This window comes from Hippopotamus amphibius, chromosome 9, assembly GCF_030028045.1.
Source record: "Hippopotamus amphibius kiboko isolate mHipAmp2 chromosome 9, mHipAmp2.hap2, whole genome shotgun sequence".
NCBI classification, from domain to species: domain Eukaryota; kingdom Metazoa; phylum Chordata; class Mammalia; order Artiodactyla; family Hippopotamidae; genus Hippopotamus; species Hippopotamus amphibius.
Window position 1 is genome coordinate 83,290,221 of NC_080194.1, and position 12,886 is coordinate 83,303,106.

Below are 12,886 nucleotides of genomic sequence, written 5' to 3' on the forward strand. Positions count from 1 at the left end.
TTGTAAGCACACATCTTGAGCTTCTGAATATTCATGAGGGATGCAGAAAGGCCAGTGCTAAAAGGGGGAGAAATAGTAATTCATAAATATTAATAAAGGCAGGCCACATGCACCAAAGAAGGCTAGGAATGTTGAAGAGAAGATGACGTCCGGGTCCTGCGCGTGCCCGTTGGGCGGGTGCCCGGTGCGGGCGCGCCCCCGGAGTCCGGGCACGAGCTCTGGGAGGGGGCGGTGGGGGCGGGGTGGAGGAGGGGAGCGGAGCCGGGCGCCGGCGGAGCTGCAGGGGGAGCGTTCGCTGGCTCGCCGCTGCCACTGCCGCTGTGCCCGTCACTGCGCTGCGCTCCGGCCGCTCGCCGTGGCCCGTGGATGGGGGTGTCCAGCTGAGTCCCGCGATCCGCCTCCCTCCGCCAGGACCCGCACAGGTGCCGTCGCGGGGGGCGACCTTAGTCCAGACCGACCCACTGCCGTGGGTGGGGGGTGGACGCGGGTGGTGACGGAAGCCTCGCGACTTGGGATGCTCCGGCCGGCAGGTCTGGGGGCGCCGAAGCTCCGCACCCCATCCCGTCCCATCCCGGAATCGGAAAGGAAGAGCCTGGAGGCCGTCGTCCTCCAGCCCAGCCCTTCACAGGAGAGTAGCGCGGACGCAGCAGGGGCCGGGAGATACGGGATGATGGGCACTTTAAGCATCATCAGAGCTTCGACCCCCCAACGGGGCGTGTGTGTGTGGGGGGGGGAGGCAGCGCGATTTGCGGGCTGGGGGAGGCAGGGAACGCTGCCGGATGGTGCTGGAGCAGAGGGTCGGTACCTCTTCCCAGGACCGTTATCTGGTCCGGCTCCCTTAAACGCCCCAGAATCATCTCTGCCTCTAAGAACCTGACCCCGCACCCCGCCCGTGCCCCTCCCTAGGATGCCGAGCCTTTTCCCAGGACCATACATTCCTGCAGTGTCAGAACCGCTGGCAGCTGCCGCAGACGCTGGCAGAGCGATTGTTTTACCACGAACAGGTCGGAGAAAGGACGAGTGTGATGGTAGTGGGGGCGCGCTGCCCTCCTGTGGGCCCAGGGCCTCTGGGGCTGGGAGCGCATCTGACACAGCCCCAGGGGGTACATCACAGCCCTCTCTTCTTCTCCCTTGCCTATCCCTTTCCTCCTCGCCGCGACACCTCCTGACCCCCTCCGCTCCCATGTCCCGGTCTTGTTTGGCTAAAAGGGCCGTGGCCGTGGAGGATGTGCGCGGCCTGCGCGGGATGCGCCCGGCTTTCTTGGAGCACCAGGCATTGTGCTACTTGGAGGAGCCTTTCTTCACCCCAACAGACGGGGGAGGGGGATGTGAGATGAGGGTGAATGGAGCAGCAGGGGGAGGAGGTAGGGGGGAAGCAGAGCCACAAAGGGGTTGCTGATTTCTGTGCGGTGAAATACTCTCTTTCCGTCAAAATATGCAGCTGGCACGAACATGTGCACTGACTGGGTTTTGCTGAGGAGCAGTGGAAAGCGAAGGTGGGTCAATGGAGGACAGTTTTAGGGATGGTTTGGGGGAGGGGGTGGGCATGGAATCAATTCATCTCTGGAGTAAGTAGTGGGAAGAAGGGGAGATGGAATGGGGCCTGTGTGGAGATGCAGAGGCCCAGCAGGGGAGGCATGGTCAATTCTCTGCTGCTCTGCTCAGCAAAGCGGGCGCTAGGAAATGCTACTGCAGCCCGGAGCTGCAGCTACTGTGTATCATTGTGCTGCAGGAGAGGCTTACCCTGTGTTTTCTACTGGGTCTCTGTTAAGCTATGAGCCATCTTTTCTTTTCCAAATTACACCATCCACTGGGAGCCAAAATAAATGGAACAGATTATAGGACGTAAGCAAACTATCATCCTGCACTCTTGTTCTATGATAAAGAGAAAAAGACAACACCACCCTCCTATGGTTCCTTCTTTCTGCCATTCTTCATGTATTTTTTTTTTCCAAATTGATTTTGGAAGCATAGAGAAAGAGGATAAGCTCTCAATCGAATTAACCCTAGCTTTTAAGAGGGGGAGGCTTCTGAAATGAGCTGAGACTTAAGACAGGAACAAGCTTGCCAGGATGCAAGAGTAGGGCATCTCATTTGGGGGGCAAAGGAATCCCACCAAGAAAGAAGAGCAAAAGGAGAGAAGGGCACCATTTAAGAAGGACTGCCAGACCCAACCCTGAGACCCCTCCTTGAGGCCATGGAGAGGCCAGTCATATGCCTGGCTCTCACCTCTTCTGCCACAGCCTGGGCTCTTTCTACAAAGTCTGGGCTCAGTTTCGGTGTCAAGTGACTTCGATTTCAATGTAGGCTCTCAGTTTTAGCTTCATCCCCAGCTAGTCGTTCATGCAGAGCTTCTTGGCTCCTGGGTAGTGAGTGAGTTGATTAAAAGAAATCGGGGTATACTGCGGATTCTTCAAACGATCACACTTCTGAAATTTAGAGCTGTGATATCCGTTTCTTCATTTATAATCTTCCAGGTGAATCCATTTCCTCTGGAGCCTGGGCTGAGGATAGGTGCTTTCATAATAATATTCCTTGTTGCCAACACTCAAAACTCAATCGTAGTCCTAGATTCCGATTGGATAGCCCTCTTGTTACTGGTTAATGGTATACATTGTGCTGTTTCAAATCAGCACCCTCCTTGGTATCACCTTCTCACACCATCTCCCTTGTCCCCTCCAAGAAGAGTATGGATTTAAAGGAAGTGTAAATATCTGTAATACCAGCTGGTCAGCTTTCATGTCTCTCTGAAATGGAACCAGTGATCTGAGAGGCTTTGACCACATGAATTGAAAATAGCAGGGTGGGAGAGGACTTCCCTGGTGGTCCGTTAGTTAAGACTCCATGCTCCCAATGCAGGGGGCCTGGGTTTGATCCCTGGTCAGGGAACAAGATCCTGTATCTAGAACAGTTCTTTTCTCAAAAAGATAAAAAGTTTAAAAGGAAAAAAAATAGCAGGGGTGCCTTAGTTAAAAAGATGATAACGTTCATTTAGCAATAGCTCTCTCATTTGATAAGCATTTTGAAGCATCACACAGGAAATATGGCAAGGGTAGGTTTTCTTTTACTTGAGGTACTCTCACCCCACATTTCCATGTAACTAAGTTTTCCTTGCTTTCTTAACATTATTGACATTTATTGGGTACTTCATGTATTCCACACATTGTGCTTAGCCCTTCAAAGGTTATTTCATTTACTCCACAAAATAACCTCCAATATAAGTACTATTTTAAACCTATTTTTATGGATGAGGAAGTTGAGTCAGAGAAGCTTACAATTTGCCCAAAGTCTCACAGTTAGGAAGTAATAGGAACAGGATTGGAACCTGGGGCCTGGCACTTAACCATCAGAGTCCTTTCTCCCTCAACACAAATCCCTTGTTAGTAAAACCTTCCTTACTCTCTATTGCATTCAGTCAGCTTTTCTAAACTCACTTTTTGGCACTCAGGGATTCCTTATCTTTTTTGTGCTATGGGCCACCTTAGCAATGTAGAGAAAGAATCCTTCTCTGACTATGCTTTTAAATGCATAAAATAAAATATGGTTATATTCAAAGAGCCCTTAGGGGTCTGTCAACCACAGGTGAAGAGCCTCTAGTTGGCAATTAGTTGTGTATTGATTAATAGCTGGGTTGTCTGATATGGTAGCCTCTAGCCATGTATGGGTATTGGACACTTGAAATGTGGCTGGTCCACAAGGAGACATACTGTGAATGTAAAATACACACTGGATTTCAAAGACTTAGTATGAAAAAAGAATGTAAAATGTCTCAACATTTAAAAATATGGATTACATTTTGAAATGGCAGTATTTTGGATATATTAGATTAAATATACTGTTCAAATATATTATAAAAATTAAAAGTATTAAGTTAATGTGTTATTAAAATTAACTTTTAGAGGTATTAGCTCTATACCAACACCTTCATTTTAACAAACGAGGAAATCAGGACCCACAATGCTGTCACTCAGCCAGCCATTGGCAGGTCTGTTGGCTCTTGAGCCTGTGTTCTTTCCAAGCTGTCATACTACTGCTTTTATATATTTTTGATTCCGAGGTCCTATCATGCAAACTGTAAATACTCAGAATATGTTTTGATGAGATGTGGTAGTAACTGACCTAATCCCAGTAAAATCCCAGTAAGAACTGTCTGGGTCTTCACCTGGCATGCCCTCTGCCTCCCTTTTTTACAGCTTTAGTTTGGTAGGTAGAGGTGGAGAATGGCAGTCCTGGGACAGAAGCCGTGGTTTTTGCTGTCTATTTGGTTCTCCTTGGGTAGTGGTTCCAATTTAAGCATCTGACTGGATCAGTCATCACACAGATAGGAGGGAAAAGTTCCGTTGCCTTGCTGTGTTCAAGGGAAGGAAGCTGAGTAAGTAGAGAAGGGTATGGTAGACAATAATGCTTGTGCTGCCTGCAATGGGAAACGAAAACTGTGTGAGGGGGACAGAAGATCGTTTGTCAGTGAGCACACAATGATTGATTGCCTCGCCACAGGCAGTGTGTGCTAGAAACCATGGAGGGTATCCAGAGGATGTCTCTGCCCTCGAGGAATTTAAATTAAAATTGGGGAAGGGCTTGGACGTGCACACAGATGGATAAATTGCAGCTGAAAGCAGCGTATAAAGAGGACCCAGAGCTGCTGGGAAATGTCCTGAGTGGACAGCCTTCTGGGGTGCAGTGCCCAAGGTGGTTGTGGAGTCTGGGCTTTGGAGCACATGAGTATCTGGGTCTGTCTCTTCCAGGGTACTAGGTCGTTTAGTCCATTTTTCTAGTCCCAGACATATGCTGTGTGTCTGGGAAAAACTCAGGTGCTTGTTTGAAAGCCTGTATTAGTGTTTAATTAGTCTATCATTTATTGATGAAAGTAATATTATCCAGGTCCATGAAGCCCTATCCAAAACCCTTGGGGCCAGGCGTGTTTCAGAATTTAGATTATCTCAGATTTTGGAAGGCAGTAATAGAGTGCGTATTCTGCATATCATCCCCTGAGGGCTGGGGCAGCAATCTCTATAATTTAAAAAAATTAAAATTTCTGTAGCAAAACACACTAAGTGGGATAAATTAAAACCACAGACAGCTCTATATTCATGTAGATCAGGTTTAGTTGCCAAATGTGTTTAGGTCAGGGCAGGTTTTGCTACCAAATAAGTTATGAAAAACTTCCAGTTTTGAGAGCACATAGTTAAGGATGTGGACCTATGGTAACAGTAAGTTATAATAATAATAAGAATAACAGAGAACATAAATTGAACAACATTGATTTTTTTTAAATTAATTAATTAATTTTATTTTTTATTTATTGGTTGCATTGGGTTTTCCTTGCTGTGCTCAGGCTTTCTCTAGTTGCGGAGAGCGGGGGCTACTCTTCATTGCAATGCTCGGGCTTTTTATTGCAGTGGCTTCTCTAGCTGTGGAGCACGGGCTCTAGCTGCGTAGGCTTCAGTAGTTGTGGCATGTGGGCTCAATAGTTGTGGCTCGCGGGCTTAGTTGCTCCGCGGCATACGGGATCCTCCCGGACCAGGGCTCAAACCCGTGTCTCCTGCATTGGCAGGTGGATTCCCAACCACTGCGCCACCAGGGAAGCCCAACATTGATGTTTATTATCTTTGCCAGGCACTGTTCAAAGCACTTACCTGTGTTTACTGCTTTAACCCTTAGGACAGCCCTTTGAGGTAAGTCCTGTTACTATTTCTGTCTTGAGAAGAATAACAGGGAGTACAGAGAAGTTGTTACTGCTAAGGTCACAGATGGTAAGGGGCAGAGCAGGATGCAAACCTAGCCAGTCTGGTCCGGGGGCTGCATGCTTAACCATTAGGCTTTGTTTTTCAGAGCAGGGAATTGGAAGCAGGTGTGTCTCCAAAATGTATGCTAATTAGGTTAGCATTATTCACACTGACAATGATATTTGAACCCCTTAAGGGTATAACAGTGAGGAAGTATGGAAACGATGGATCCAATAACGTGGAATCTTTGTTTTCAGAGGGAAGAGAGTAATGGAATAAGTGATTACAGCACCTCAGCAGAGCTGGCACCAAAACCCAGTCCAAACTCACATTACCGTGTGTATTTCTTCTAGATAAACGAATCCTCAACCTTGCAGTTGTCCTGTTTCTGTGCAAGAATGGAGGCCCCACTGGTGAGTTTGGATGAAGAATTTGAGGACCTTCGACCCTGCTGCTCGGAGGACCCGGAGGAGAAGCCACGGTGTTTCTATGGCTCATCTCCCCACCATCTAGAGGACCCCTCCCTCTCTGAGCTTGAGAATTTTTCTTCCGAAATAATCAGCTTCAAGTCCATGGAGGACCTGGTGAATGAATTTGATGAGAAGCTCAATGTCTGCTTTCGGAACTACAATGCCAAGACCGAGAACCTAGCGCCCGTGAAGAACCAGTTCCAGATCCAAGAGGAGGAGGAGACCCTGCAGGATGAGGAGTAAGGCATCTTAATTGCTCTGTCTCGGCTCAGATTAGAGCCCTGGAGTCTGGGGCTCCTTGACATAGAATGAGTTTCTGTCCTCTGGTTCACAGAATATTACTTACATTTTTCTATCAGGGGGGCAGTGCCCAGATAACTGTTGACACTGTTCTGTTATGTCCCTTTACAGTTCCCCACAGAGCTTTCTTAAATTGAAACCACAAAGGAACAAAGGGTTTTTAGGAAATAGGTTTCCCAGATATAAAATCAAAATTCAGAAGCGTGGTAAATTTGGGGGTCTGTCTATCTTCAGTTTTCTCTATATCCATGGTAATCTACCCAGATATTAGAGATAACGACCAGAAAAAAATTAAATAACCGTGACGGAGGAATCTACGTTGTTGGAACAATTTGCTTTACAAAACACCAGAATTGTGAAAATCTCCAAATTGCTCACAATCCCTCAGGACTGGAAAAATTATCTATAAATGTTAAGATACATCCAAATAAGATAGCACACGCATTGAACGGAGAGTACCGGGAGTTACCCTGGACAAAATTCAGGTGACAACCAGGTGAAGTGGCCTTTGATGATGCAGATTCCCTGTGTCACTTGCTAGCCACCTCCTGGGGTTTTATCAGAAGTCAAGAAAAGTAATTTGAGAAAAGTGCTGTTCAAAGAGGGATTAGAAAGAGAAAAAGAGGGTGATTTGTTATAATACGTTAAAGAAAGGTGTTTAGGGCATTTAGTAAAAATAGGCATAAATTCCCCATATGGATAAAATATGCATCAAGTATTCTTTAGGGATCACACAAGAAATGTCAAGTAGTTGGCAGTGGCAGTTTGAAGCAACTGCACTTTTGGTTTCTCTTTTTAAGGGCTTGGGTGGGAAAAGTTGCCCACAAGTCAGTGGGGGAAGAAGTTTGTCCTATAGGATTGAACCTGATTGTATTTGGCAGATAGTTGCTTATTTGATGACTTCTCTGTGAAGACAAGGGCTGTATATCTGTCTGTCTTATTCATTATTATGTCTAATTCAGTGCATGGCGTGTAGTAAGTGATCAAATACTATTTTTGGAACGAATATTGAATACTGAATGACCTGGATGAGCAATACTAGCTAGCCTCGTAGATGCACTTAATGTATTTCTAGGTCCACTCCATTCCTTCTTTTGTTTTTAATTAATGCGAGCCTGAAGGCATGGTCACAGAGAACATTTCACTCTGGTGACCAGTATTGTAAAAGTGGGCTACATGTTTCAATTCAGTTTTAAGTTTCAAACTGATTCTTTTAGATTCTGAGCCTGTTATAGTTTGCTCAACTCCTTGAGGTCAAAAAAAGAATGGCTCTGGGGTTTTATTTTACAGAGTATCTTTTACTCTAGTCCATTGCCTGGTGCAATGGACTAGAGACACTAAGACTGTGACCTGTCATTTTCACACTCTCACTAACCCTCTGTGTGACCTTGGGCTCATCACTTAACTCTAGTTGACTGCGTGGGTCCTTATCTTTGGAACATCCCAAGCTCGATCTTGGTGAAGCGGGGCTAAAGACTTGCTAAGAAAGTAATTTCTCACCTCACCCAGGCTGTGCTCTGAAAATTCTTTTTGTTTCCAGCAGATGATTTCTCCTCGGTCCAAATCACCGCTCTGCCTCATTAAGGATGGAGACTCAGCGAGTGGGTTCTTACTCCTTTCTAGCATATTAGCAGAGGCCACTCAATGTTGATTATCATCACATGGGATTATTGCTCTTATCCTGATTTTTCTGACTTGCCTGCCTCATTGACTGCCTCAGCTAAATGACCAAAGGTTGAATAATTCCTAAAATATGATTTGGGGATAGTGTGGTGGGAGGAATCTGGGAAGAGAAATAGTAACACTCTGCTTTCTAGGCATTCAGGATATCTAAAGCTTTACAACTTAAACATTTGAATCAAAGTACACACTTTGTTTTACGGGCACATACCCAGCTATTTCAACTGTAAAATTATGATGAGGTAAAGGAAAAAAGATAATTTAATATCCAACCCAGTTAATAATCTCCTGGGCCCAGCTCTGGTGTTCTAATACACTTGCTTAGGTTTAGTAGTTAGAAATTTCATCCACCAATGAGTTGAAAGTGTTTTGGGTGGGTTAGATCTACACAATGAAGCTTCCAACAAAAACAGTGAAATTCTTGGTCAAACTAACCTCCTTAAAGATAGCATGAATCAGAAAGCAGGGGAAGTGATTCCCTTTGAAGTTTTGATTTCTTTAGTTTTCATTTGGAAGTATTTGGCTTAAAGGGAATTGGCTGAGATGTCAACTTATCTCTGATTTGTCAGGGCATGGACGTCCTAGGCATTAAAAGAGAGTTAATATGTATGAATGTTTTTGAATTTAGAAAATATTCCAGAATCTCTGCATGTGTAGGAACACCCTTTCCTTTGTCCTAAGATACTGAACCTGGAGGCCTACGGAGTGGGAATGGTCAGCTTTCACCCACTTCCTCCTTCCCTGGGGTCCCTGTCAGCCCTGGAGAGAGAGGAGCCAAACATGTGAGAACACTGACAGTTTCCTGTTCTTCTGATAGAATTATTGGGTTAAAGGTCATATTAAAAATCAAGTTTGCGGGATAAATAAACATGGCTGTAGTCAGCCATGCTTTAAGTTGAAGACAAGTAAGTACCAAATAATCAGATAGGGAAAATCGACAGATAGCTGCGATTTTTAGGAAAGTTAATTGTCTTCTCAGAGGTTCAGTTTCTCCATGTGGAAGGTAAAGATAGTATGGATTCTCTTGAAGCATTTGAAGGTATCTAAAAAATTGTTCAAAGTCACTGGTGTGTTAATAATTCATAATTCCTAAGATTAACAGCAAAAGTATACGCGTGTCAACACGCATTTAAGTGTGGATATTGGCCTGACTCGATACAAATAAAACACTGGACAAGGGCAGTAGCCACCTAGAGGGGCTTAAGGGAAATGTTACCAAGTTGGAATTCTAATAAACACTTTAAGGTGTCTACCACATCGTCCGGAATAGGTATATAGCGGTCTGTGTGTGTGTGTGTGTGTAGCAGGATTGATGTAGCCTTGTTAGTTATGTTGCCAGTTCCAGACCCAGGTTTTTGCATATGTGTCTTATCCAACCATTTCTGTTTGGTTTGCTCACCCTCTGCTAGCATCCTTTTCCAAATCCCTAGCCCTCCATGTGAAAGATAGCTTAGTCATTTCTACAGGTATCTGAGCCCAAGATATAAAATATGCACACGAAAAGGCTTTTCTGTTATTATAGGGACTGAGGGAGCAAACTGGATCCTGGGTGCCATGGCAGCGTAATGACAAGAATCGAGGGAACCTGTTTAATCTTAGTTCTTTGCTGCAAGATAAAGTGGATTGCTTTCAAGGTCTCCTTTCCCTGAGATAAGAGTAAATAGCAGGATGCTTCTCAGGAAGTGGAGTTTTACAGTCCACCCAGGGTACCTCTGACAGAAAACATGTCTCTTCCTAAGGACCCTGCTTAGGATAGGATGGGTAACCTCTCTGGGGAGAAAAGTCTGTCCCATTCTCTCCCTCGAAGAAAGCTTTGTGCTCTCCCCTCCCACTGCTCTTTGTTCCGTGGCTGCCTGCCTGCCAGTGTGCCTTCCTTTGCCTTTCATTTAACCTTCCCCAGGCCGGAGATGTAGACCGAAAGCAGGCGTGTACCCCTGTTGCCCTTGCCGTTTCTCCTTTCACAGATTGATGAAAGCACCAGTCCAGAATAACGTAGTTACAAACTCCTCACGCAGAGCCAGCTGCTGAACTGCTGTTCTCGGTTGTGATTTGGAGCTTGGCATGTTGTTCTGATGCCCACGCCCCTCGTAAAATTCATAAAGAATTGGAATAGTTGAGTAGGTAGGAATATAGGCTCTGTAGCTCTATTGCCTGGGTTCAAATCCTACCTCTGTTGTTACTGGCTGTGTGAATTTGGTTGAGTTAATTAACTTCTCTGTTTCAGTTTTTTTTCTCAGTATCTGCCTTTATAGAGTTGGGAGGAATGAATGAATTAATCACAGAGAGCTTAGGATAGTACCTGGCTTGTGTGTAGAAAATGCTCAGTAAGGTTGGCTGCTATGGTTGTTATTGTTAAATGGGCACTGAGTGTATATGGGAAGGGTGTGCAAGTGATGGCAAAGAGATGAGAGTCGTCCTATTAAAGGTTACTTGTGAACCTTGAAGGATAAAAAGTATGTCCGTCAGAAAGGAAGAAGAAAACTCTAAAGAGAAAAAGGATGGCTTGAAATCCCGAGGGATAAAGGTTTAGGGAATTGTCACTAAAAATCTAGAATTAGAAGATAAAATCCAAAGTATGTCAGTGAAGGCTCAGGTGAGAAAAATCATCCCACCCTAAATCATTTGAGAGTCTCCTGTTGTCACTTTAAGGATGTAAACAGTTTCAAGGTCATTAGAAAGTATGCAGTTCGTTCAAGATCCCAGCTTCCATCCTGTCTAGGAGAGGAACGAGGCTTCTGCCTGTTTTGGGCTTTGCTGAATTTAATTTTTCCAGGCATTTGCTACAGGGTCTGACCTGAAGGTCAGTGCCTGCATGCATGTTGTTCATTCTCGAGGCAGAGAGTGTAATGCAGTGATGCACAGAGGACTTGTCTGCTGACCTTCCTAGTGGGTGTGCTGCTGGGACTTTTGTCTTGGAGACAGCAAATCATATTTGCTTCTTGGCTTTAATGCTAATGAGACTTGGATTTAGAAGTAAGCTGGATTAATGAATCTCTTCTAGTGCTTGATGGAGACTGGATTATCACCCATGTTTAAGACGTAGACTCTGAAATCCTGCTGAATAGATGTCTAATGAACACTTGATGGGCTCTCTCTAAGTGCTTTCTTGTAATTGTTGGGAAAAAAATGAATAAGTGGATAAGCAAAGCAGTGCCATTAAAGTGTGTTTTCCTGAGTTGCTTTTGTTTCATCACCAAATTGTATGCATTGTGCACTAGGAAAATCTCCTTGCTTGTATACCCATATATATCATTCCTGATTTTATATATGCTAAGAACACTCCTCTCCATTTTATGTATCTGATTTCAAGTGTCTGTTCTTGATATATATATATATATATATATATATATATATATATATATATATAATGTACACTTATCTTATCAGCATCTTACACCATATTTTGTCACGTTTTGAATTTGATCCCTGTGGGTACATACTTGCTTATTTTTAAATGGCTATCTCCTTATATTAGTATATCTAAATAAAATGTACCTTCTTACAGCTTGTTTCACAGATATCATTCATGTTTGACGTGCGCAGGCACCTGAAGGAGAATGCACCAAGCCCTCATTATTTTGTTACCTAATATTTCATTCCTAATATCATGGATGGCATCCATTGTTTTAGGAGCTTGGTTTACTGATTTACATTAATCTCTTGGTGTTGACTAATTTATTTATTTTCCTGTGTGTGAGAGTTTGTGACTTCAAGCTTTTCCTCAATCCCTCTACCCACTTTTTTTCTCCCAAAGAAAATTTTCTGAAATAAGTGTTAAGCAAAAAGAATTGTAGACTACCCTTTCTTATAAGGTACTTATCAGAACTTTAAAAAGATATGTGATCAAGAGAACCACATCTTCCCCCACTAAAAACTAATTGTGTAGACAGTGGAGTGTTTACTGGTTCCTTTCATATATTTTCCTTAGAATCTCCATGATGGACACAGGGCACACTTAGACTCTCCATTGCTTGTAGAGTCCACCCTGGGCTTGCTAAAACATTTTGAGTAATAAGTAAGCATTAAAAGCATTGGCATCATCCCCTTACCTACATTAGATGTCAGGGAGTTAAGTCTTGACCATTTGGATTGCAGGCATCTGAAATTGAAATACAGTTGACTCTTGAACAACATGGGGGTTTAGGGGCGCTGACCCCCTGTGTAGTTGAAAATTCATGTCCTGCTGTTTCTGCCTCAAAAACAAAGGAATTGATAAATGACAAAGGCAGGAAGCTGAAACAGTTTGAATAGAATCAGGACTCAAACCCTAATTCTTTTGAGTCTACATACTGTGATCTCTAATTGAACACATACTTTCCCCCACACTTAGTTAATATAAAGATCTGTAAAATGAAAATATTAGTACTATAATATTTATTGGAAAAAATCCACATATAAGTGGATGCTCACAGTTTAAACTTTTGCCATTCAAGGGTCAGCTGTACTTATAAACTAGACGATGACCCTGATCTTAATGAGATTCAGCCAGAAAATCTGCCCAGATCTCTCTCTCTCTCCCCTTCTCTCCCTCTCATTCTTCTCTGCCTATAAGAAAGGAAACATGGACATTTCTTAGGTTCATGAGACAGGAGCCATTTGGTTGAGAGGCAGATTTAGTTTCAGGGGCAGTTTATCTATTGCCAGAGGTGTTTTCATTGTAGATGCTGCCATTGGTATCTCAATGGTGAGAAATTCCTCTTCTCTTAAGCA

The 12,886-nt window shown here is 44.0% G+C and overlaps 1 protein-coding gene across 1 annotated transcript in view; it reads left to right on the top strand.

The window, feature by feature from the left end:
• Positions 1–233: 233 nt before the first annotated feature.
• Positions 234–12,886, top strand: part of FEZ1 (fasciculation and elongation protein zeta 1) — a 41,504-nt gene continuing 28,851 nt past the window's right edge. Inside the window, exons 1-2 of the mRNA XM_057749804.1 lie at positions 234–422; positions 6,080–6,435. Of these exons, the coding sequence (XP_057605787.1) occupies positions 6,125–6,435 (311 nt within the window). The 5' untranslated portion in view covers positions 234–422; positions 6,080–6,124. The remainder of the gene's footprint in view (positions 423–6,079; positions 6,436–12,886) is intronic.